This window comes from Emydura macquarii, unplaced genomic scaffold, assembly GCF_026122565.2.
Source record: "Emydura macquarii macquarii isolate MOO-44397 ecotype Brisbane River unplaced genomic scaffold, CSIRO-AGI_Emac_v2 contig_1254, whole genome shotgun sequence".
Classification (NCBI taxonomy): Eukaryota; Metazoa; Chordata; order Testudines; family Chelidae; genus Emydura; species Emydura macquarii.
This window is the reverse complement of record NW_027131391.1, coordinates 10,403,846-10,425,666: the sequence shown is the minus strand read 5'-3', so window position 1 is coordinate 10,425,666 and position 21,821 is coordinate 10,403,846. Positions and strand designations below refer to the sequence as shown.

General features: G+C 61.1%; 1 protein-coding gene across 1 annotated transcript in view; it reads right to left on the bottom strand.

Annotated features, from left to right (window-relative positions):
- Positions 1-6,163: 6,163 nt before the first annotated feature.
- The window catches only part of DTX1 (deltex E3 ubiquitin ligase 1), an 80,115-nt gene continuing 64,457 nt past the window's right edge, over positions 6,164-21,821 (bottom strand). The window contains exons 4-10 of the mRNA XM_067550264.1: positions 16,666-16,727; positions 16,087-16,248; positions 13,946-14,007; positions 12,539-12,697; positions 11,986-12,147; positions 11,418-11,507; positions 6,164-10,457 (exon numbers count right to left, since the gene is read on the bottom strand). Coding sequence (XP_067406365.1) covers positions 10,233-10,457; positions 11,418-11,507; positions 11,986-12,147; positions 12,539-12,697; positions 13,946-14,007; positions 16,087-16,248; positions 16,666-16,727 — 922 coding nt within the window. The 3' untranslated portion in view covers positions 6,164-10,232. The remainder of the gene's footprint in view (positions 10,458-11,417; positions 11,508-11,985; positions 12,148-12,538; positions 12,698-13,945; positions 14,008-16,086; positions 16,249-16,665; positions 16,728-21,821) is intronic.

The window sequence follows — 21,821 nt, the reverse complement described above, 5'->3', positions numbered from 1 at the left end:
TCCCATCATGGCTCAGCATGGTTGGAACCTTTAAATCCAACCAGAGACCTCTGCCATTTGCCTAACTGTTAGCAGTAGTAGGTTGTTATCCTCTGTGGGCCAGCACTCCAGGGGGATGGGACAATTTGCCAGTGGCTTTTACAGCTATTTGCTGACGGGAGAAGGATGAGATTCAGGAATCGGGGCCTATCCCATGCTCTGAGAAGGGATGTTGTGGTGGGCACAGACCGTGTGTGAGCAGTTCTGCCCTTCCCCTCCAACCTCTCTCCCTGTCTCAGACTTGTGTCTTCCACACCTCTGACTCCTTGTCCCATTCTCCATGCCTAGCCAGTCCCCGTCTCCACTCAGGCTTCTTGTCCCACTCCCAGTTTCCTTGCCCAGCAACTCCCAGTCTCACCCCTCTGGACTCGCTGTCCCGCTCAGTCACCCCACAGCTCCATTTCCAGTCTCCTTCCCCAGCCAGTCACAGCCTTTGCTCCACCCCACCTGTCCTGCTCTGCCAGCCTCCTCCCCCCAGGCTCCTGTCCCAAGGCTACTCCCTGCCACCCCTTCCCTGCTCTCACCCGTGTCCCCTCTGCATTCAAGTCAGGCAGCTTCCTTCTCCCTCGGCTTGGGCCCAGCAGTGGCCAGTGCAGCTGCTCAGATCTGGACCCAGCGTGGCCTACAGCAGCCCCCAGCTGCAAGTGCCAGCAAAGCCCTGCCCAGCTTGGCCGGCACCGTGCCCGCGAATGGAGTCCTTGGGGAAGTGAGCTGTAAGAATCCTCTACTGAGCAGGTGCAAATTGCAGTTTTTCAATGACTTCTTAGCCAAATTAGGGTGGGTTTTCCTGGGACTGGCAAAAAGGACGTCCCCAGCAGCAAAGGCAGCCCCCTGCCTAATTTCAGGTCCCTGCCCCAAGCGGGATGCTGCAGCTGCACAGACACAAAGCAATGTATTCCTCCCTGGCTCTGTGCTCAGCAACGGCTCAGCAGTTTTGGCTGAACTTGTCCAGCAATATTCAGCCTGAGGCACAGCCGGGTGGGAAATTACAGCCCCTCGCATAGAGGCTGGCAAAGTCCGAAGCACCTGAAAACCCGGTCTTGTGTCATGCAGCCAGTGCTGTCAGCCCCACCTAGCCTAGCGCACGGAAGCTGGGTCTGCGGGTGGAGACCCACCGGTGCCTCGGGGCAGCTTTTGCCTGGCGTGGTTTGAACCTGTTTCTGACCAGGTGATGTGCTGGGTTCACATCACGCCTGGGCCGGCCTTGTTCATTCATCTCAGCCGCGCCCAGCTTGGCCCTGTCTCCTCAGCACGGGCAGTGCTAGCCCTACAGCTGGGAAGGAGCTCGCCCCCAACTGGTGACGCTGCAGAGCACGTCGTCTGCCTCGCCTCTGGGGCCATGTGGGAAGCCCCCATGACTGCACAGGAACCGGGTCTGAGGAAGCTCCCGGAGAGGGCTGGGATGGGGAAAAGGGTTGTTAGCCAGGGCCGTGTTCAAGGGCCGTACACATGTTTGGCTCCCCTTCCATGAGGGCTTTCAGGAAGGGCCTCGGCAGGGGACTCCAGGGTGGGGCACAGCCCAGAGGACAGCAGCAGAGCGGGGCAGGCTCCGGCAAGGCCCTGCCTATGCAGCACCTCGCAAGGGTTGACTCACTGGGGGCACCTCAGCAAGCGGCTGCCATGGGCCCAGAGACAAACCTACTACTGCCCCTGCCGAGCCAAGCCATGCGAGGGCTTGGCGAAGGGCCCGGCTCTCCAGCGGCTGGGAACGTGGTGAGACGCACTACGGCCAAGGCGGAGCTGACTCGATCTGCATACAGGAGCGTCGGCGCTGGGTTTGCCAAACATGCCAGGTTCCCATTCCCCTGCGGCGAGTCCCTTGTCTGTACACTGGCTCGCAGCGCGGCTGAGGGGAGAGCTGCATGCTGAGGGCACCGGAGGAGGGGGCATTTATTTGCCCAGGTGTCGGGAGGGGAGGGACTCAAGCCTGTTCAGTTGTTTGCCAAGAGCGGCGCTAGACACACTGACCCCAACAGTCACTAAAAGGGAGCAGCCATTGCTGAGCGTGAGGGGCGGGAACAGGATGGTGAAAACTTCTGGAGCCCCCCTTTGAGATGCTGAAGCTCTGCCATGCTGTGGGGGAAGCGGGGTGGTGACTTGCCGGAACCGGGACAGGGACAGGTTGGCAAGGACTGGGCAGAGGCTGTGTCCAGGAGCAGAGCTGGATTAACGCTCCTGGGGCCCCTCCACCACGCTTCAGAAACGGGGATTTAAAATGCCATCGTCCTACCCCCCCCCTGAGCTGCTGCCCCCCCATTCCCAAGAGACTCTCCTGTGCTCTGCACTCCCCCTTCCCCAGCGCTGCCCCATTCAGAGAGCAGCTCAGTGTCCCCGTGCCCTGGGCTGCCCCCTCCATGGGACCCCCGAGCCCGCCCCCTGCTCAGGTCACAGGGGATCCCCCAGGCTTTCCCGCGCACTGTCCTGGGGGCTTTGCATTGCCACTGCCCTGCAGAGCGGTTCCACCCACGCCCACCCCCCACTGCCAGTGGCCGTGGCCAGCACGGCCCGTGCGCAGCCAGTGGGGACGCGCAGTAGCTGTGTGGCAGCCCAGGCAGGTGTCGGGCCGGGCACCACAGGGCTGCTGTTGCCCAGGGGCTCGGCGCCGAGCTGGACGGGCGGCTGCAGCTGCCCACTGGTGCTGCGGCTCCAGGCAGGGAAGGTTCCGCAACCGGCTGCCCCACGCGCTGCGAGTTGGACTGGTGGCAGCCGGCACCAGGCTCCCCTCTCCGCCCACAGTCCTGCTGGGACCCCCTTAGCCTGAGGCCCTGGGCTGCAGCCCCTAAAGCCCTTGAGTTAATCCGGCCCTGTCCACGAGAGCCGGGCATGGAACCAAGCGTCTCACTGGTCCTCTGCTGGCTGCTAGGAGCTGGGACAGCCACGGCAAGTGTCTCATCCCCCTCAGCGCGGGGCCACACCCCGCCACCACGGCCATGCTTCTCTAGCTCACGCGGCAGAGGGCTGGGGGGTGGTTCCAGCCCTGCCACTGACCAGGGGGTGCCACTAGGACGGAGTTTGGGCTTTGTTTGGTTTTTTTCAAAAAGTGAGGAAAGTACACCCAGCAAGTTGTTAAACGTGCAAAGTCAACCACGCAACTGTGAGGAAAGAGCAGTGTTAAGGCTGTGTGTGCAACCTTAATTCAGCCTCCTTCTGCATGGCGTTGTGAGAGGGGCTTTAATTACATGAGCACATGCTATTGTTTTCACAGGCCCCCCCCCTGCCGCACTGAAGGCCCGGGCTGGCCCCGCAAGGGGAGGAATCAGCGTTGCTAGAGAGATGACTGGTGTCTGCCCGGCCCATGCCTTAGTTGTGTGGTGAAGGAGGCAGCACTTGCAGGAAGCAAAAGGGCTTCATGAGCAAGGCAGCTGACTGCTGCCTCAGAGAACTGGCTTCTACCCCGCCTCTGCCACAGCATGCCTGTGTGATGCTGGGCAAGTCACCTAAACCAGACTTCCCATAGGTGTTCACTAAGTGCTGGCGCCTCAGTTCGGGGGTGTCTGCCTTAGGCCCTGCAGGCTGATTCGCAGCCATGCTGAGCACGCACAGCTGAAAGTGCCGGCGGGGGGGCTGGGCTTTGAACACAGCGCTCTGGATTGCTAAGAACTATGAAAAATCAGTTCCTCGGTGTCACAAATTAGGCATCCAAAATGAGTGCTGCCATCTGACTGTAATCGCTCAGTCACCCATCGATAAAATGGGGCTAATAGCAGCCCTCACCTCCCTCGGGGGTGTGTGACGAATGAGCCAGGCACTAATGGGTGTGACTCGCTCAACAGTCTAATGCTGAATGCCCAGCAGGACTTGAGTGACTGGCTCTGAGCAGGGGGCACTGGGAACTCGTCTCTCTAGGCTAGCGCCAGACCAGAGCCCACAGCGGCCCTGTCAAGCTGGGCTTGGGGCCTGTTGTTCACTGTGTCTGTGCAGACGTCATTTGCTGTGCTTCACCATTGAGAGCTGTGCCGAGTAACCACCAAAATCAGTCGGGGCTACCTGCTTGGCGCTCCCTCGCTCTGGGGGGGTTGCTCGCTCTGGGGCGCTCGCTCCTGTCCCCACCCTGCCTTGCTTGGGTCCCACAGCCCCGAGTCTCTGAAGGAAGCATCAGAGAAATGCTTGGAGATGAGGCAAATTAAGCGGCAGGCTGCATGGCCCAGCGTGGTGTCAGCCGGTGCCCCAGCCGGGCCAGCGCCGTGCGCGTGTGCTCTTTGCCACCTCCTCCCAGTGCACCAGGCCGAGGCTGGCCAGGGCGCAGACACTGCACGGTGGCGCGGGGGGAGCTGAGTTCTCCTCCCGGGTCACTGGGTGACTTTGTGCAAGGTGGGACCGAACTTCAGCACCAGAGAACTGGCTCACTCGCTCTGGGTGGAATGGCCTGGCCCCTCAGAAAGTGGTTATTGGGAGCCCCTGCTCTGGCCCCCACCCCTAGCAGGGGTCCTGCCTGCGTTTGCCAGCTGACAGGCACCGGGCATCACCGGGGCAACCAGGATCGGCACTGCCTGGATCCTATGTGCACCATGCGTGCAGGGAACACTGTGCACGTGAGCGGGCATTGCTGCACGGGGGGGGGGGGGGGGGTTGCTCTGTGGGTGTGGTGGAGGGGTGGGGTGTGCCTGTGGGGCTGGGGAGGAGGTATGTACAATTCCCTGTGCGCACACATATGCGTAGCCCTCGGTGTGCACCCCTGGGGTGCAGAGCTGCATGCACGCTCCTAGTAGATGAGTGTGTGTTCTGAGACTGGGAAAACAATCCCGTTAACCCCGGCTGTTGTCTCACAGAGGCTCTCTGCAGCCCAGCTCAGTGCGAGTGTAAGAGGGACGCCCTGGCTCTAGAAACTACAGACCGCGCAGCAATGATTTCCTCCCCGGCCAGCAGTGGTTTGCATGTGGAGAGTGTCCAGCTGCTGCAGGGCCAGGCTCTGCTAGCAGGAGGCGCTGCGGGGACTCCCTGGCTGACGGGAAACCCCCAGCTGCTCTCCGCCCAGTTACCAGGGTGAGCTGCAGGGGATGCTGTCAGCCTGCGACGGCTGGGCTGCCCTGGAGTCTTACTGATCAGTCTGCACGGCTGCTGCAGGTCTAACAACACCTGGTCCAGCCGCAGGTGCCCTGCTTCCCTGGGAGCTGCAGATCAGAGGCTAATTACAGCTTTAATGACCACCAGCTGGGTTAGCGCTGGGCAGAGCCAGAGCTCAGCACTGCCTGGAGACAGCCAGCTCTGCCCCAGCCTCCTTCCCCTTCAGCCAGGCCTCTAAGCCAGAAACCAGCTCCAATGTCTCCACTGGGGGTTAGCCCGATGCCCAGCCAGCGGGGGGAGGTGAGGTGCAGTGGGTGCGCAGGGTGCTCCCGGCACCACAGCCTGTAACTGAGCTGGAGCCCTCGCGCGTCCCGCTGCCCGGGCACCCCCTGCGCGTGGCACCATGCGCCCCCCCATGGGCCCCCTCTTGCTGTGCTATGTCAGCGACACTGGGCTCAAACCCACCCAAGTGCCGGTGCAGCGCCTACGATGGGCACAGCCTGCCTGACATACAGGTGCTGGCGCTGGCGCTGGCACAGCATCACGTGGGTCTGCCAGTACAACTGCACCCCCTGGGGCTTGTCCCAACGTAGCCACAAACATCGTACGGCTGCCTGAGCGCTTACACTGCTATGAAAGGTGTGTGTGTGTGTGTGTGTGTGTGTGTGTGTGTGTGTGCGCATGTGTGTGTGCGTGCGTGTGTGTGTGCGTGCGTGTGCACACCAGGCCTAAGAGCTTGTCCCTGCCCTAAGGGGGGAGAGGAAACTGAGGCACAGGATGGGAAGTGATTTGCCCACACTCTCCGGGCAGGTTCGCGGTAGAGCTGGGCTTAGCACTCAGCTTTCCAGGCCAGAGCACTAGCCCCACAGGAAGCCCACATTGGCTGTTCGCTGACACCGGATTGAGACTTGGCTCCAGTGGAGTCACTCTGGACTGACACTGGTGTAAGTGAAAGGAGCATGGGCGCCAGACTAGGGAATGAAACACTCCGCTCGCCCCCCCCCCCCATGCACCCTTGAACCGGTTTGGGAGCAGGGTGTTGTGCCCAAATTGTCCCCCCTCCCCCCGGCCACCTGCCAGCCCAGAAGCAATGGAGAGGCTGCGAGCCGTCGTGTCTGGATTCCACATTTATTGACTACGTTCGTTAGAAAGACACCAACACATGCCGAGCATGACAGAGGCGCGTCAGACGCAGGCCGTGCCACCGCCTGTAACGATGCCCAGACCCCACCCAGCCGGCCCGGGTCACCCGCAGAGACTACAACTCCCAGCAGACCTTGCTCCGCCTTGCGCCTAGCGGCTCAACACCGGGCACGTTGGGAGTTGTAGTCGCTGCAGGCTGCATCCCTGGGTTCAAGACCCCCAGCGACAAGCAAACCAGATACAGCCCCTGACCTCTCAGTGGGCTCCCCGCCCCCGCCCAGCCGCTGGCAGGCTTTGGGCTCCCCTGGCTTCCGAGGCCCAGCCTGGCCCGGTCGCTGGGGCGGTTTATGCCCCGTGGCAAAGCAGGCACCTTGAGTGAGGCTGGAAGTAACGCGGGCGGCCTGCTCTTGCCGCAGACGGGAGGGGCGCGCTGGGCTTGCGGCTGGGGGTCCTGATGTCCTGCCGAGAAGGGGACGCTGCCCTGACTCCGGATGCGCAGCTGCAGGGCACCGCCACAGGAGGCCGCTAGAGCTGAGATCCAGGCCAGCCCCCTTCCTTCTGCCCCCCACCCCAGGGCATGCCAGCCCCACTCATAAATGGGGCCTTCGCAGGACCCTGCTCGCGGTCCTGGGGGCGGCGTGTTGCGGGTGCCAGGGCCGGCTGTGCGTGTTGGGGGGTGGGGGTGCCTCACAGGACACGCGGGGAGGATGTATTAGCGCTGGGGGGGGGCGGTAACGGCCAAGGGGGCTCTACAGCCCAGGTGCGAGGGTGGAGGAAAAAGGGGGCCCCTCACCCCCCAGCTGGCACCCGAGAGACGGAACAAACCAGGCTGCGCACGCACACACACACACAAAACGCATGCGTGCGCACACACACACTTGCACACACACCCACACACCCTCCGTGTTGGCCTGACCCCCCCCAACACAAACACTCTCAGCCTTTCCCTGCCCACCTCCCACCTGGCTCCTGCCTTTGCCCACCCCCTCCCCCTCCCCCTCGGCATGGGGTGAGTGACCCAGGCCCCGTTGTGCGCCCCGCCTGCTTGGCGGGTGCCTGGCCTGCGGCTCCAGGGGGTGCCCAGGTAGACGCCCGCTGCTGAGGCCTGACACCGGGGCAGGGGCTGTGCAGGGACGTGGCAAACACTCACTAGGTGGCCGTGGCAGGACATTTGCCCTTCTCTGCTGCCCTTTCCGAACGGCCCGGGCGCTGGGCGTGTGTGTGGGCAGTGGTGTGCAAACAGTGTGTACCGGCAGGGTGTTTGCGTGTGCAGCACGGGTGTGTGGCGGGGGTGTTTGCACGCGCTCCGTGTGTGGGCAACGTGTCTGCAGTGTGTATCCAAGGGGTGTTTTCACGTGCAGGGCGTGTGGGGAGCAGTGCGTGTGTCGGAGGGGGTGCGTGCATGCCGTGTGTGTAGCTTTTGCCCAGATTTGCTGCTCTGTTCCCAGGCCAGGCCCCTGCCGAGAGCTGCTGTCTGGCCTGGCCCAGTTCCACGGGCGGGCGGGCCGTGTGACTCTGTGCTGGAGCTCTGGGCAAAGGCGACGTTCTGGGGCTGGGGCCGTTCGGTGACACTGCTGCTGGCCCAACCCCCCCGCCAGCGCCCGGCACAGCTGCCGTGCTGCTCAGCGGAGGGGACGAGCCGCTTGCCGCAGGCGCCAGAGAGAACCGCCCTGCGGCCAGGCGCAGCATGGCAGGGGACCTCGCTGCTCACCCAAGCTGTGGGCGAGAGCTAAGTGCCCTGGCGCTGCAGTCCGCAGCTGCTCCCTCCCTTTGGGAGGGGAGGGTACGTTGGTCCTGGCCCTGGGTGGCGCCAGCCCCTATGGGAGCGCGTGCTCAGCAGAGCGCGGGCGCGGCAAAGCAGGACAGCACAGAAACCGGGCGCCTCCAGCTCCCTCTGGGCCCTGGCTGGACACCAGGGCCTGGAGCTGCGTCTCCCTGGGCTGCCAGCAGGAGACAGACCAAGGGGAAGCACCGGTCATGCCAGCCAACAGCCCTCAGCTGCAAGGGAGCAGCGAGGCTCCACCCGCGCCCGGGACGTGGGCACCGGCCCTGCAGACTCAGCACCTTCTCCACTCCTCGCCCCTGCCCAACTCCCCCCAGCCTCCTGCCCCATGTCTCATGCAGCCACTAAGAGGTGCCCACCTGCCGGATGAACGGGACACTGCCATGCGGTCATCCCTTCACCTGGCCGAAGCACCACCCTCGTCCAGCCGGGGCTGGGATCGTCTTTGTGCACTGGGCGGGAGCGAAGGGGGGGGCCTTGCCCATTGGGGCAGCCTCGCTGTGTACGCCAGGCAGCTTCCATGGCACGTGGGGTGCATGGGGGGACCCCAGCCCGTTCCACCCACATCCGTGTGCCAATCTGATGGGAACAGGCAGTTTAAAGGGCCTGTCTAGGCGACCCCGTTCACCCACCCTAACGGGTCGCAGCCAAGCAAGGGGTGATCTGCCGCTGGTGCTAGGCATCAGTGTACATGGCCCAGCACCCAGGGAGCCCAAAGCGCCTAGCAAAGGAGGGGCCATATCCCTAGCCCCCCCCCAGCAGCACAGGATGGTGGAGTGACCCGGCCCAGGTTGCCTGGCGGATCCAGGAGGAGAACAGCTAGCCCTGCTCTCCCCCAAACCACAGCACCTCCCGCCCGCAAAGAGCTGCTGAAGCCACTGCCCCACGCTGTGCGCGTGCAATCCCCCGCTCCCCATGGCTGTGTTGGCTCTGCTGGCCGCGGGCTTCACAGGTGCCCAGACAAAGGGGCCACAATCGGCTTCTGCGGCGCTACATTGGCGGCTGGAGAAGACGCCTGCCCGGTGGGGGAACACCAACCGCAGGCCAGGTTTATTTCCCAGCTAAAGGCGTGCTACAGGACCCAGCGCGAACCAGGCCCCGAGTCAGAAAGCCGTGCGTGCCAAAGGGCACAGGCGCACAGGCAGGCAGGTGTGCCCAGCTCAACGGGCACCAGCTGGGCACTTTCTAAAACCACCAGCGGCCCTTCGAATTCTGGCTCTGCCACCTGAAAGGCCAATCCGGGCATCAGTTGCTCACTGCCGACAGGTGCTTGATGAGCTGCTGAGGGCTCCACCCCTCTCCTTTCAGCGGAAATAGGGCACGGGCACTGCCGTGGGGCTGCCAAAAGGGGGGCTCGGGGCGTAGCTAGCCGGTGTCTGTGCAATGCGGGGTGTGAAGCAGTGTCGCCCCCTGCTGGTTAGTGTGTGCTTCAGGGACGGTCTTGGAGCCTTTGCTCTGGGGGGCAGAGGCAGGGATGGAGATCAGTGGGTCTAGCTCTGACCTCATTTCCGCCACAGAGGCAGAGCCCCCCCAAACAGCGGCATAAGAGCACTATGGAGCACCCCCTTATTGTCCATCCCTGCCCAGCTGTTCAGCTTGCTGAGGGGCAATTCTACCTTCCCCCAGCCTGGGCCCCTCTCCCGCCTTCTTCCAAAGTGGCAGCAGCAACCACAGGGACCAATCAAAAGGAGCCATGGAAAATGTACCCCGTGAGAGTCGGGGGGGGCGGCTCGCCCAGCCGATGCTGGCACAGACGGACGGGACAGACGGTGGCGGTGGGGTGGTGGAGAGGGTCCGGAAGGTGCCCGGTCGGCTGTGGACATGGATTCTATTGGACACAATCTACTGCACAAGATTTCCGGGCGTGGGCTGGGTTCTCTAACAGCGAAAATATCACAGAGCACAAGAGTGTAAGAAAAGCCTCAGCCCAGCTTTGCTTTGCGCCTGCTGGCCTGCTCTCGGCGGCGGCCTGTCTGAGCGGCCAGTGTCAGTTCCAGGGAGTGAGGCTCCTGCACATTTCCGGGGCACCCTCGCCAAGTCCAGCGTTGCAGCGGGAAGGTTACGTAGGTCGAGGCAGTGGCAGCAGAGGCAGAGCCCTGGGAAGGGGTGGTTCCCAGCGGTGGCGGTGGCGGTGGAGGACACGCACACATGGATGCAGCAAGTGGTGGAGGATGGCCTCACAGAGACGCGTGTGAGCGCACACACGGACGCAGGCGGGCTTTGGCTGCCAAGGAGCACGCTAGCAGAGGGCAGGGCTTCCTCCTCAGTCCTTCAAGTTGGCTTCCGAGACCCCCTGGACCATCAGCTCCGCCAGGACGTTGTCCAGGTAGTTGGGGTCAGGGTAGCCGTGGCCGGTGAGGTTGGAACCAAACTCTGTCTTGTGGTGGATCTCGTTCCACACCACGGTGTCGCACTCGCCCGTCGTGCTGGACGTGCCGATGGTGAAGATGAGCCGGCGGTTCCATGCCATGATCAGGAGCTTCAAAACCTGTGGGGCGGCAGGGCAGTTACACGGGGGAGTCCCCGTGGGGCTGAGATCCTCTCCCCAGTCTCCCAGCATGTCTTTGCTCAGTGTCCGGGGGGAAGAGGCCTGCCTCTCCCTCAGTCCCCAGAGCACCATGGGGAGCACTGGATGGGGCTGACGGGTAGAGGGGTCTCAAGCCCTCCTCTGGACGTCTCTCTACACGGGAGAGGCAGCTCTGGCAAGTCAAAGCAGGTCTGGTAAAGGAACAGCCCCTCCCCAGAGAATGATCGGGGCTCTGCCCCACCCTTCAGAACACAGACCTGAAAATGTGGGGCTTGGGATGGGGATCTTCCTTACTTCCGTGCATGAGAATAAGTCCCTCCAGAATAACCCTCTCTGGCCTTGACACAGCGACCCCGCCTTGCATCGCCCTTCCCCCAGCACATCCTCAGAGCCGTCCTGCAGCAGGACGGGGGCAGAGACAGCGGCCAACAAGCCGCATGGAAACGTATGGCCCGGTGTGGCCACTGGCCCCAGTGGGGATGCTCAGCCTCACATCCTTAGAGGTATTTGAGGGGCTGGACTCAGCACCTTCCAGAATCAGGGCGGACGTTCCAGGGCTGGATTATCAATAGAGCCAAGGGGAGTTAGGACACTGAATGTCCCTGGCATTTGTGCACCCAATTCCCTTCTGCCCCTTTGAAATCTGCAGTCTAAGGGGATAATGTGCCAGCTCCAGCACAGCACACACGTGTGTCTCCAAGCCCCATGGCCAGCGGTGCCCACGACAGCACAACACTTCGTGCTGATGTTCAGCAAACCCATTGCCCGCCCTGGCCGCAGTCCAAGACCCAGGAGTCCTGCAGCAGCTGCCACAAGGGTGCCGCTCTCCCGGCCGCGGTGCCCAGCTGCCCCTCGCCAGCGCCAGCTGCTCATGGGAAGACGCAGTGAGCGGCGCCGTAGATCCTGGGGAAGGCCACTCACCTTCCTGCCCTTCTCGCTGTCCGGCAGGTAGCAGTGCCGGGGGAAGCCTCGGGCCGTGAACTTCTTCCCGGGGTTCGGGTGCTCTGGGCCCTGGCAGGGAACAAAGCAGGCACTGGAGAAATGCTGCAGCCAGCGGCCAGGCCTGAGACACATCACCCCCAGCTCAGCCAAAGAGGGCAGCCCCCCCACCCAGCCCCACGGCACAGGCTGGACGGGGCAGAGGGTGAGACTCGCTGGCCAGCAGGGCAGTCTGCAGACAGCAGGGGTCTGAGCACGATCCCGCCTGGCAGGACGTGGGTCAGAGCCAAGGGGGGGCCAGCGACCGCCCTGCCCAGGAGCCTGGCCCAGACCCGCCGCCGAATCCACGGTGTGTCGCACCCGGGGCTTCTGCTGCCCGGCTGCTGGAGGGAGCAGAGGAGGCCACCATCTCTCCAGGGCCGGGGCAGGGGTCTGAGAACGGAGCACGCGCCGACTCGTCCATGGAGGGCGGAAAAGCCACAAAGGCACCGGGTCCCCCTGGTGTTTTCTCTCCCAGGTCTGTCCCTGGGCCGGGTGCTGGGCGCCTCACCTGTATTCCCGCGGGGATGTCGTAGACGATGCGGATGGTTTTGGATTCCGTGTAGCCCGGCAGCGAGTGTGGGATGATGTGGAACTCCATCTTCCCTGGGGGCTGGGTCCCAGTCTTCTCCCCATAGATGGCCTTACAGGTGGGGCACTGCAGGCTGCCGTCCTGGGGCAGAGGGCGAGGAGGGTAAGCTAACCTGGGCGCAGTCCGGAACCAGGCTGACAACCCGGGGAGCAGCTTCCGGGGCCTGCCAGCAGCTGAGCTCCGGTGGCGGCTGGCAGAATCCCGGGGCAGGGGCACGAGCCTTTCCCCAGTGGGGCGGTTTGGACCTGCTCCCTCCGCTTGCCTCGGCCCAGAGCCGGTGGCGAGGACTCTGCTGGCCGTGGGACGGGTCAGTGGATCAGGGAGGGGTGGAGGGCCAGGCTGGGCTCTAGGGTGGAGACCTGACCCCTACAGAGCGCTGCCCTTGGCACCGGAGGCTGCCCAGGGGCTGTGGGACAGCCCGTCGTCCGCCAGAGGGGCAGCCCCCCGCCCCGCCCGCCCCGCCAGCTCTCACCTTGTTGCCGTTGCTGTACATGGCCACCAGGCAGAGGAGGTGGTACACGTGCCCGCACTTGCCCAGCTTGCCCACCAGCTCCGGCTTGGCGCCCTTGTGGCTGAGCAGGCCCTCGTAGCCGGACGAGGTGACCAGCCTCTCCATGCAGATGGTGCAGTCCTGAAGGGGAGCGCGGGGTTAATGCAGGGGACGTGCACGGGACCATCCCAGCGCCGGGCGGCTCCCGCCCAGAGCCCAGCAGCTGCTCGCACCATCGCCCTCCTGGCCAGGCGCTGGGTCTGGGCCTGCGGAGCCTTGGCACCTCCTCCGCCAGTCGGCCTGGCTGCCCTGCTGTCTGCCCACCGCATCCTTCTGTCCTTGCTTCCCTTCTCCCAGCTCCCGTTCTCCTCCTCAGCCATCACATCCCTCCGCCCCATCAGCCCCTCTGCCCCCCTTCCTGCCCCACTGCCCCATCGGCCCCTCTGCCCCCCTTCCTGCCCCACTGCCCCATTGGCCCCTCTGCCCCCCCCCTTCCTGCCCCACTGCCCCATCGGCCCCTCTGCCCCCCTTCCTCTGCCCCACTGCCCCATCGGCCCCTCTGCCCCCCCTTCCTGCCCCACTGTCCCATCCCCCCCCCATCGGCCCCCTCTGCCCCCCCTTCCTGCCCCACTGCCCCATCGGCCCCTCTGCCCCCCCTTCCTGCCCCACTGCCCCATCGGCCCCTCTGCCTCCCCTTCCTGCCCCACTGCCCCATCGGCCCCTCTGCCCCCCCTTCCTGCCCCTCACTCTCCCAGGTTCCCCTTCCCTTGTAGCTGCACTCTATGCTGCCAGTCGAATCCCGCAGCTCCGTCCCCTCTGCCTGGCCGGCAGCTCTCCCCTGGGACTGGGCTGTGCCGGCCCCAGCGGTCGCCGGGCTAGATGCCTGGGCAGAGAAGGGACGTGTCCGTGCCTCTCTTGGCCTCCTATCCATTTTGGTCACTTCGGTGCCACTGCAGAACGGGTGCAGCAGCAGCCAGGAGTGAGCACCCAGGACAGGGGCTGCCCCCCGCCCCGCCCCCCGCCCCTCGTGGAGCCAGGTGAGCAAAGCCCTCAGTGAGCTCAGCCCCCCCTCAAACATAGCAGGCTCCTACCCAGCCCCAGTGAGGGGACGGGGTGTGTAGAAGGGGGGGCGGGGGTCTTGGGTTTCACGGGGGGGTTGGGAAAGGGGTGCTAACAGGCTGCTCTTCCTGGGGGCAGAGCTAAGGAGGTGCAGGGGCGAGCTGTGCCAGTGGGTGGCGCTGCTGCTGGGTCCTCGCGGGCGCAGCTTTATGCCAGGGGTGTCGTGGGTCACTGTTCATGGGGTTGGGCATCCAGGCAGCGCCCGGCCCTGGGCACCGTCCAAGCCCATCAGCCCCGGGCAGGGCAGGGCAGGGCCGGGCAGGCGCTCACCTCGTCCGGCGGACTCTTCACCCTCTGGGTGTAGCGGCGCACCACGTCCTCGGGGTTCTTGCCTGCCACAGGAGAGGGGCAGAGGTCAGAGTGCGCCGCATGGGGCTGTACGTGCAGTGCTGGGCTCCGCCAAGGGGCAGGACCAGGGGCACAGAGCGAGCAGCCCTCCCTTGCTCTGGGCTTGGCTGGAGCAGGTGGGATCTCTGGGGCTAGGGCTGGGGCACGTTACAGCCTCAGCGGTTAACCCTTTCACCGCTGGACGCCAGGGGAGCAGGAGCAGCAGTGAATCCCCGGCCTGGCTGCAGTGGGGAGCTCGGAGCCGGTGTCCGTTCATGCAGCCCAGGGCGCCGCGCTCTGCATGTGCTCACAGCCGCGGGGCTGTCTGCGACGTGGCTCACGCTGTTCACTCAACCACGTGGCTCCCTCCCGCTTCAGCGGGCACGGAGCACCCCTGGGGGCTAAAGCCGGGCAAACTGCTATGGCCCCTTTGGGGCCAGCCTGCCTGGCCCCTTCCCCGCGCTCCCAAGCCTGCTTGCCTGGCCAGGGCCTGGCCTGTCACTTGCCCCGTGTGCGGAGGGGGGCAGGGGGGACACACGACTGCAGCCTCTGAGCAATGGGCACCAGTTGGGATTCGGTGCAGCGCGTGACTGGTCATCAAAGCGACACGGTATTGCTGACCTAACCTGTACGGACAGAGGCGAGGGGAGCTGCTGCCACAGCTGTGGGGCGCAGGGAGTCGATGGGAACGCTGCTGCTCTTACTGACCCTTCGGCAGCGCCCTGACCATTTCAGGAGCCGCCACGGCAGGCTGCCTGCTGTAAACCGAGGGCCAAACCTCTGCTGAAGCCCACGCATCAGGAGACTAGACGTGGGAAGCCCAAGCAACTGCCTTGGCACCGAGTTACAGAAGCTCTGAGCCTGTAAAATGGGGATAATAATTCTTCCTTTTGCCCACCTTCTGTCTGTCTTGTCTAGCTAGACTGGAAGCTCTTTGGGGCAGAAACATTCTGTCTGTGCAGCACCTAGCACCAGGGGTGCTGAGCTCTGCTGGGCTACCCAAACCCACAGCCCCCTGCAGCAGCTGGAAGGTCAGAGCAGATCATTCGATCATCTGGTCTGACCCTCTGTAGATCACAGGCCTTCGCCCCTGGAGTCAGCCCAGCAGCCCATGTTTGGGTAAAGCATCTCCAGCACAGGGCTGCAGATATCACGGGATGGAGAACGCACCACTTCCCTTGGGAACTGGCTCAGCAATTACCCACCCTCACTGTCGAATAGCTGTGTCTGGGTGGGACTTCCAGCCAGTGGGTCTCTGCTGGACTAAAGAGCGCTTTAGCAGTCACCCTTTTCTCTCTTACACACTGTCACCTCTCAGCTAAGCAGCTCACCCTCCTTCAATCTCTCACTGTCAGGCGTTTACTCCAGCCCTTGAATCACTGTCCTGCTAAAACAGCTGCCGTGTGGGGAGACTAACTGAAAAGCAATCCCATTAGCACCCTTTGCGCACCAGGTCTCCCAGGAAGCTGCCTGGCCTTGTGCTGTACGTTAGCAAGCAAGGTTCTTTCTATCTGGGGACAGACCTGGCCCTTCCTGGGTGTGACTCCCTGGCTGCCTGGCACGTGCTCAGTGTCCACGAGTGCTGTGCCAGATGGCCCAATAACTCCATGGCCCGGGGGCATCAGGCTGAAGGTGCCCAGGCATCACGCTGGGCAGCAGCGGGTGATTTCCGCAGGAGGGTTTGCTCCTCTGCCTGAGGCATGAAAATCCACTTGAGGGTCTTGGGCCAGAATGTAGGGGCCACTGGTCAATCTCAGACAATCCCTGCACAGTTTGGCTCTGTCTGTAACTAAGAGATACCCAGGACAGGGGTAGCGGGGGCTGTGGGCCAGGAAGGAGGTTCACCAGCAGAGCTGTAGGGCGTGATTTGCCCCAGGCTGTGCTGGGCCTGGCTGTGCTCATCAACCCTTTACACCTCATTCACCCAAGCATGGTGAGGAAAGAAGGAAGCGGCTTTGTAACAGATCCAGGGCCATGCTCCCAGCTAGATCCCAGCCCATACAGCCCTGGGCTCTGGGATTGCCACGGTGCAGGCCAGTGCTTGTGGCTCTGCAGGGCCAGGACAGAGGACTGCTGGCTCTTACTCTTTTTGAGGTGCTTCTTCTTGGTTTTCCTGCAGATGCCATTGATCCCGGGCACCGGCTTGATGTCACTCTTGCTCACAGGCGGAGGGTGCAGGATGGGCTTCGGGGCGCGGGTCAGGCATACGGGCAGCCCAGCAGCACACATCAAAATGCCTGTCATGCCTGTGCCGTAGAGAGCCGGTAAGGGGAGAGTAAGGCACAGCGCAGACAAAGCCCACTTAGGGGGCTGGGTGATTATCTCCCCACCGAGAGCAACAGTCCTAGCGTGGGGCAGGATCCCTGTAGTCTGAGACTGAGCTCAAATGCTAGGAATGTCCCATCCATCCAATCGACATACTCAACCATCCAGCCGTCCATTCCCATCCATCCATCCATCCATCCCACAGGCATGCCCAACCATCCAGACCCAACCGTCTGTCCATCCATCCATCCCATAGGCATGCCCAACCATCCATCCATCCATGCATCCCCATACATGCCCAACCATCCATCAACGCTCACCATGGTAAGTAAGTACCATCTCACTATACCCAGGAGTGGACGGCTGCCCAGAGCTGAGGAAATTCCAGCTGCTCTTACCTGCCAGGGCAGGATGGACTGGTCCAGTTCCATTCAGATTCTTAACGGGGAGGGCAGGAACCCTGGAGTGGAGACAAGTGAAGCAGGAAGCACATTCAGGTGTTGGAAGGCAGTGCCCAGAAGGCAAACCCCACCCTTGGGAACCCCTCCTCTGGGAGAGGGAAGTGAAGGTGAAGTGAGTGATGTTGCTCCCTGGAGCCTGGTACCTTTTCAGGGACGATGCCAGAACCCCTTCCAGGAGAGTGCAGAAATCCAGCCCAGGATCTAAAAGCCGCCACTCCTCCACGCAGTGCTAGGTAAGGGAGCATGCCCCATGGCCAGGCAGGCAGAGAGCCCCTCGCTCTGCCAGACACGCCCAGCAAGGACCCCCGGTCCCCGTTGTTACCCTTGTTACATCAAGGCTGGTAGCAGAGGGACACTGGCTGGACTCTGGCTGCGAGGGCCCTGTCTCCTAACACAGGATACAGGTGATGCCCACTGAGCGCAGTCGGGTTCCTGCCATGCACGCTGGGCATCCCAGGCCACCAGAGAACAGCGACATGCCCAGTGCCCCAGGAATTACCAAGCCTCTGGCTGATGGAGAGCGGCCAGGTGAGGAGGGGCATCTGCACCAGCTGGTGGGTTTGCATGCACCTGAGGTTAGAGATCTGGTGGGCATGGGCATGAGAGCGAGAGAGACTGCGATACGAACAGGGGAAAGCAAGCAGCTGCCCAGGAGCGCCCGAGGGCAGTTCCTAGAGGGGCAGCCTTGCTCCAGGCGGTCAGGAGACCTGAGCCTCTAACCTGCTCTGCACAACAGCTCCTGCTAGGTCAACGGGAGCCGCTGGGCTCTACTTCCAGCTCTGGTGCTGACTCACTGGGCAGCCTGGGGCCAATGCCCTCCCCTCCCTCGACCTCAGTTTCCCCTCTGCGCACTCAGGATAATCAACCTTCCCCTTGCTCCTTGGGGGAGGCACTCTGAGCCCTGCAGGTGAGAGGGAAAATGACAGCCAGCTCATGTCCATTGTGCCCTGCCCTGGGAGCCAGGCCCCGCCCATGTCCACCCCAAGTACCCCCTGAGCGTCCACCCTCGGCAATCCGGTCCGCTTTCCAGGCTGAACACCCCAGAGTCGGGCGTCCCCCTCCCCCTCCTGCTCCGCCCCCGCAGCCAGACGCTGGCTGGCGCTGTGAGCCGTGTCAGATTCATGAGGGGCAGAGGACGGGCTGTGCTCGCGGATGCTGTGCCCTCAGACTCACAGACTGTAAGGTCAGAAGGGACCAATATGATGATCTAGTCTGACCTCCTGCACAGCGCAGGCCACAGAACCTCCCCCACCCACTCCTGGGACAGACCCTGACCTACAACTGAGTTACTGCAGTCCTCAAATCATGGTTTAAAGACTTTAAGGTACAGAGAATCCACCAGCAAGTGAGCTGTGCCCATGCTGCAGAGGAAGGCGCAAAAACCCCCAGGGTCTCTGCCAATCTGTCCTGGGGGAAAATTCCTTCCTGACCCCAAATATGGCGATCAGCTAAACCCTGAGCATGTGAGCAAGACTCACCAGGTAGACAACCAAGAAAGAATTCTCTGTAATAACTCAGAACCCCCCATCTAACATCCCTGCACAGGCCGTTGGCATATCTACCGCCAGGAGTCAAAGATCAGCCAATTGCCAGGCTGGGCAGTGCCATCCGACCATCCCCTCCATAAATGTACCCAGCTCAGTCTTGAAGCCAGCTAGGTTTTTTGTCCCCACTGCTCCCCTTGGGAGGCTGTTCCAGAACTTCACTCCCCCGATGGTTAGAAACCTGCGTCTACTTTCAAGTCTAAACTTCCTGATGGCCAGTTTATATCCATTAGTTCTTGTGTCCACATTGGCACTGAACTGAAATAATTCTTCTCCCTCCCTCTGATGTATTTATAGAGAGCAATCACATCTCCCCTCAACCTTCTTTTGGTTAGGCTAAACAAGCCAAGCTCTTTGAGTCTCCTCTCATAAGGCAGGTTTTCCACTCCGTGGATCATCCTAGTAGCCCTTCTCTGCACCTGTTCCAGTTTGAATTCATCTTTCTTAAACATGGGAGACCAGAATTGCACCCAGTATTCCAGATGAGATCTCACCAGCGCCTTGTATAACGGTACTAACACCTCCCTAGCTCTACTGGAAATACCTCACCTGATGCATCCAAGGACCACATTAGCTTTTCTCATGGCCACATCACACTGGTGATCAACTGATACACCCAGGTCCTTCTCCTCCTCTGTCACTTCCAACTGCTGCATATAGCAGAAATTCTTGTTATTAGACCCTAAATGCATAACCATGCATTTTCCACTATTAAATTTCATCCTATTTCTATTACTCCAGTTTTCAAGGTCATCCAGATCCGTCCTCAGTATTGGCAACACCTCCCAACTTTGTGTCATCCGCAAAAATTCCTACATTTTGTGCCACAGTCAGTAATAAAAATGTTAAATAAGATTGGTCCCAAGACCGATCCCTGAGGAACTCCACTAGTAACCTCTCTCCAGCCTGACAGTTCACCTTTCAGTATGACTGCATTCTCTTTGTCTAAAAATGTCTGTTATCTTCTCTAAAAAGGAGCTCAGGTCGGTCTGACACGATCTGCCTTTTGTAAAACCATGATGTATTTTATCCCAATTACCATTAACCTCGATGTCCTTCACTACTTTCTCTTTCAAAATTTTTCCAAGACCTTGCATACTACAGAGGTCAAACTACAACCAGGTATTCTACGAGATCCTCACTACTCACCAATACCAAATTGAAAATGACATCCCCTCTTGTTGGTTCAGTAACTATTTGGTGAAGGAATCCGTCAGCCCTCACACCCAGGGAAATCTGGGTGCTATTATTACTACTAGCACTTGGCCTCCAGTCTATAACGGGGAAGTTAAAGTCTCCCATATCACACAGTTCCCAGCAGTATTTACTTCATTAAAAGCCTTAAAGAGGTCTCTATCCACGTCCAAATCAGATCCCGGTGGTCTGTAGCACACCTCAAGCACTATCCCAGGGGAAATTCTGTTTCCATCACTTCTAATTTCTTTACAATCTACCTCATCATTGCTATATAATGCTACTCCACCATCTTTGCCTTATATCTGTCTTTCCTAAACACCACATACCCTTCGATATTTGTATGCCAGGCGTGACGACTATTCTACCACCTTTGTTATTCCTGTATCATCTGGTTTCACTTCCTCTACCAGTAGCTCTAGTTCCTCCCTTTTGTTACCAGGCTCCTCGCCTTGGTATACAAACATCTTAATTGTTGCTGTTTGGTTTCGCTCATGTTCCTTACACGATTTGGCCCAGTCATTCTACTGCCAATATCGCCTCTTAGCCTGGTATCTACACGACCCTGCCTCCTAATGTCCATTCTGCTCCCCACTGCTGGATCCCTTCTTACTTCATTTCCCTCCCTCTTAATGCTCAAATCAGGCGTGGAGATTACCTGGGCATCTCCCAACCATCTCTCCCAGCTCCCTAGTTTAAACTCTCTTCATCAGTTGTGCCAGCCTCCATCCTAGAAGTGCATTTCCCTCCCTGCTCAGGTGAAGTGCATCCCAAGAGAACAGTCCTCTGTCCATGACTGCCTCCCAGTGACCAGACATCCCAAAGCCTCCTTATAGCACCACTGCCTGAGCCAGCTGTTGATCATCCAAAGCTTGCCACGCCTTTGCTGTCCTCCTGTAGGGACAGGCACAATCCCGCTGAAGATCACCTGAGCCTCCATTTCCTTAGGAGTCTTCCCCGGCCTGGCCTAGTCTCTCTGATACGTTCCAGCGAGAATCTAGCGGTGTCATTTGTACCCACATGAAGGACAATCAGTGGATTCTTTCCCACTCCTGTTAGGATCTGCTTCAGCCTCAGCTCCACATCCCGTATCTGAGCACCCGGCAGAGCACACCCTTCTGTTCTCCGGATCAGCTCTGGGGTTACAGCCTGTCTGTTCTTCTCAGCAGGAAGTCCCCAATCCCGTAGGCCTGCCTTTTCCTGGTGACGGTGCGATTCTCCGGCCTAGCCCCTGGTCTTTCTGGCTGCAAGTCATCGCGTCTACTTGTCTCCTTTGCAATCCTCTGCAACCGTTCCTGTATCCTCCCGGGGCTCTGATTTGGTGCTATCTCCATGGGCTCCTCCACTCTTTGTACAGGACTAGCTGCTCTTCTCTTCTTCCTCACCCTCCCGCCTTCAGTAACCACCTGCTGTGCCCCATCTTCATTTGCCAACACCACAAACCTGTTTCTGAGTCTATTTCCCCTTCGCTGGCCCGTCTTCTCCTCTGCCGGGTTCTTGCAGTCACATGCTTCCACTGGCCACTTTCCTCACCCAGCATCTCCCCTCAGAGTTCCTTGGTCCTGCTTCAATCTGCAGCTCTGGGATTTTCCCTTCAGCCTCTTCATTCCTTTGCTCCATCATCTGCTCCAACCCCCTTCTAAACTCAAGAGTTTCCACCTGCATCTCCAGCCTTCGAATCATCTCTTCCCTCAGCTCTATGAGGCGGCATTTCATACAAACGAAGCTCTTTTGAGGTACCCCCTCCGGGATCATGTACATCCCACAGCTTCCACAGCCAGTCATCTTCATTGTCTCCTCCACTGCTTGAGTGACCACCACTGCCGCCTCTGTATCTGTCGTAGCCTCCCCCTCCTTCCAAACACCCACCAAAGCAACCCCCCGCGAGCACCCCAGCAATACCAGTGCCACACGCTCCCGCCCCGACTCCCTTCTTGTCAGCTCTGGGTGCTGGCTCCTGTGCCCAGCACAGCTCAGTGGCGGGTGGTCGGGCGTGGCCTGGCCCCCTGGTGGGGTCGGTACGAGCTTCCCCGACGTTTGTGCAATTCAGCTCTGTGCTCAGTCGGAGTCATCAGCGCTCAGGCTTTTGAGGCTGGGCCAAAATGTCCGCGAGCCCGATCCTGTTCCCTGTGGAGCAAAGCTCCTGCATTGTTTCTGCGCGAGCCTTGTGGAGGGGCCAGGATTCTCCTCCACCACGAGGCAGGGCTGCCACCTCGGGGGGAGGGGGAGGGCAGGGGGACTGGGACCCCCTCACTGCCATTGGTCTCATTGTATGGCCATGCCCCAGGGAGAGTGGGGAGGATGCGTGTCCCCTACCTCAGTGGTTCTCCAACCTTCCCATAGCAGCAGGGTCCT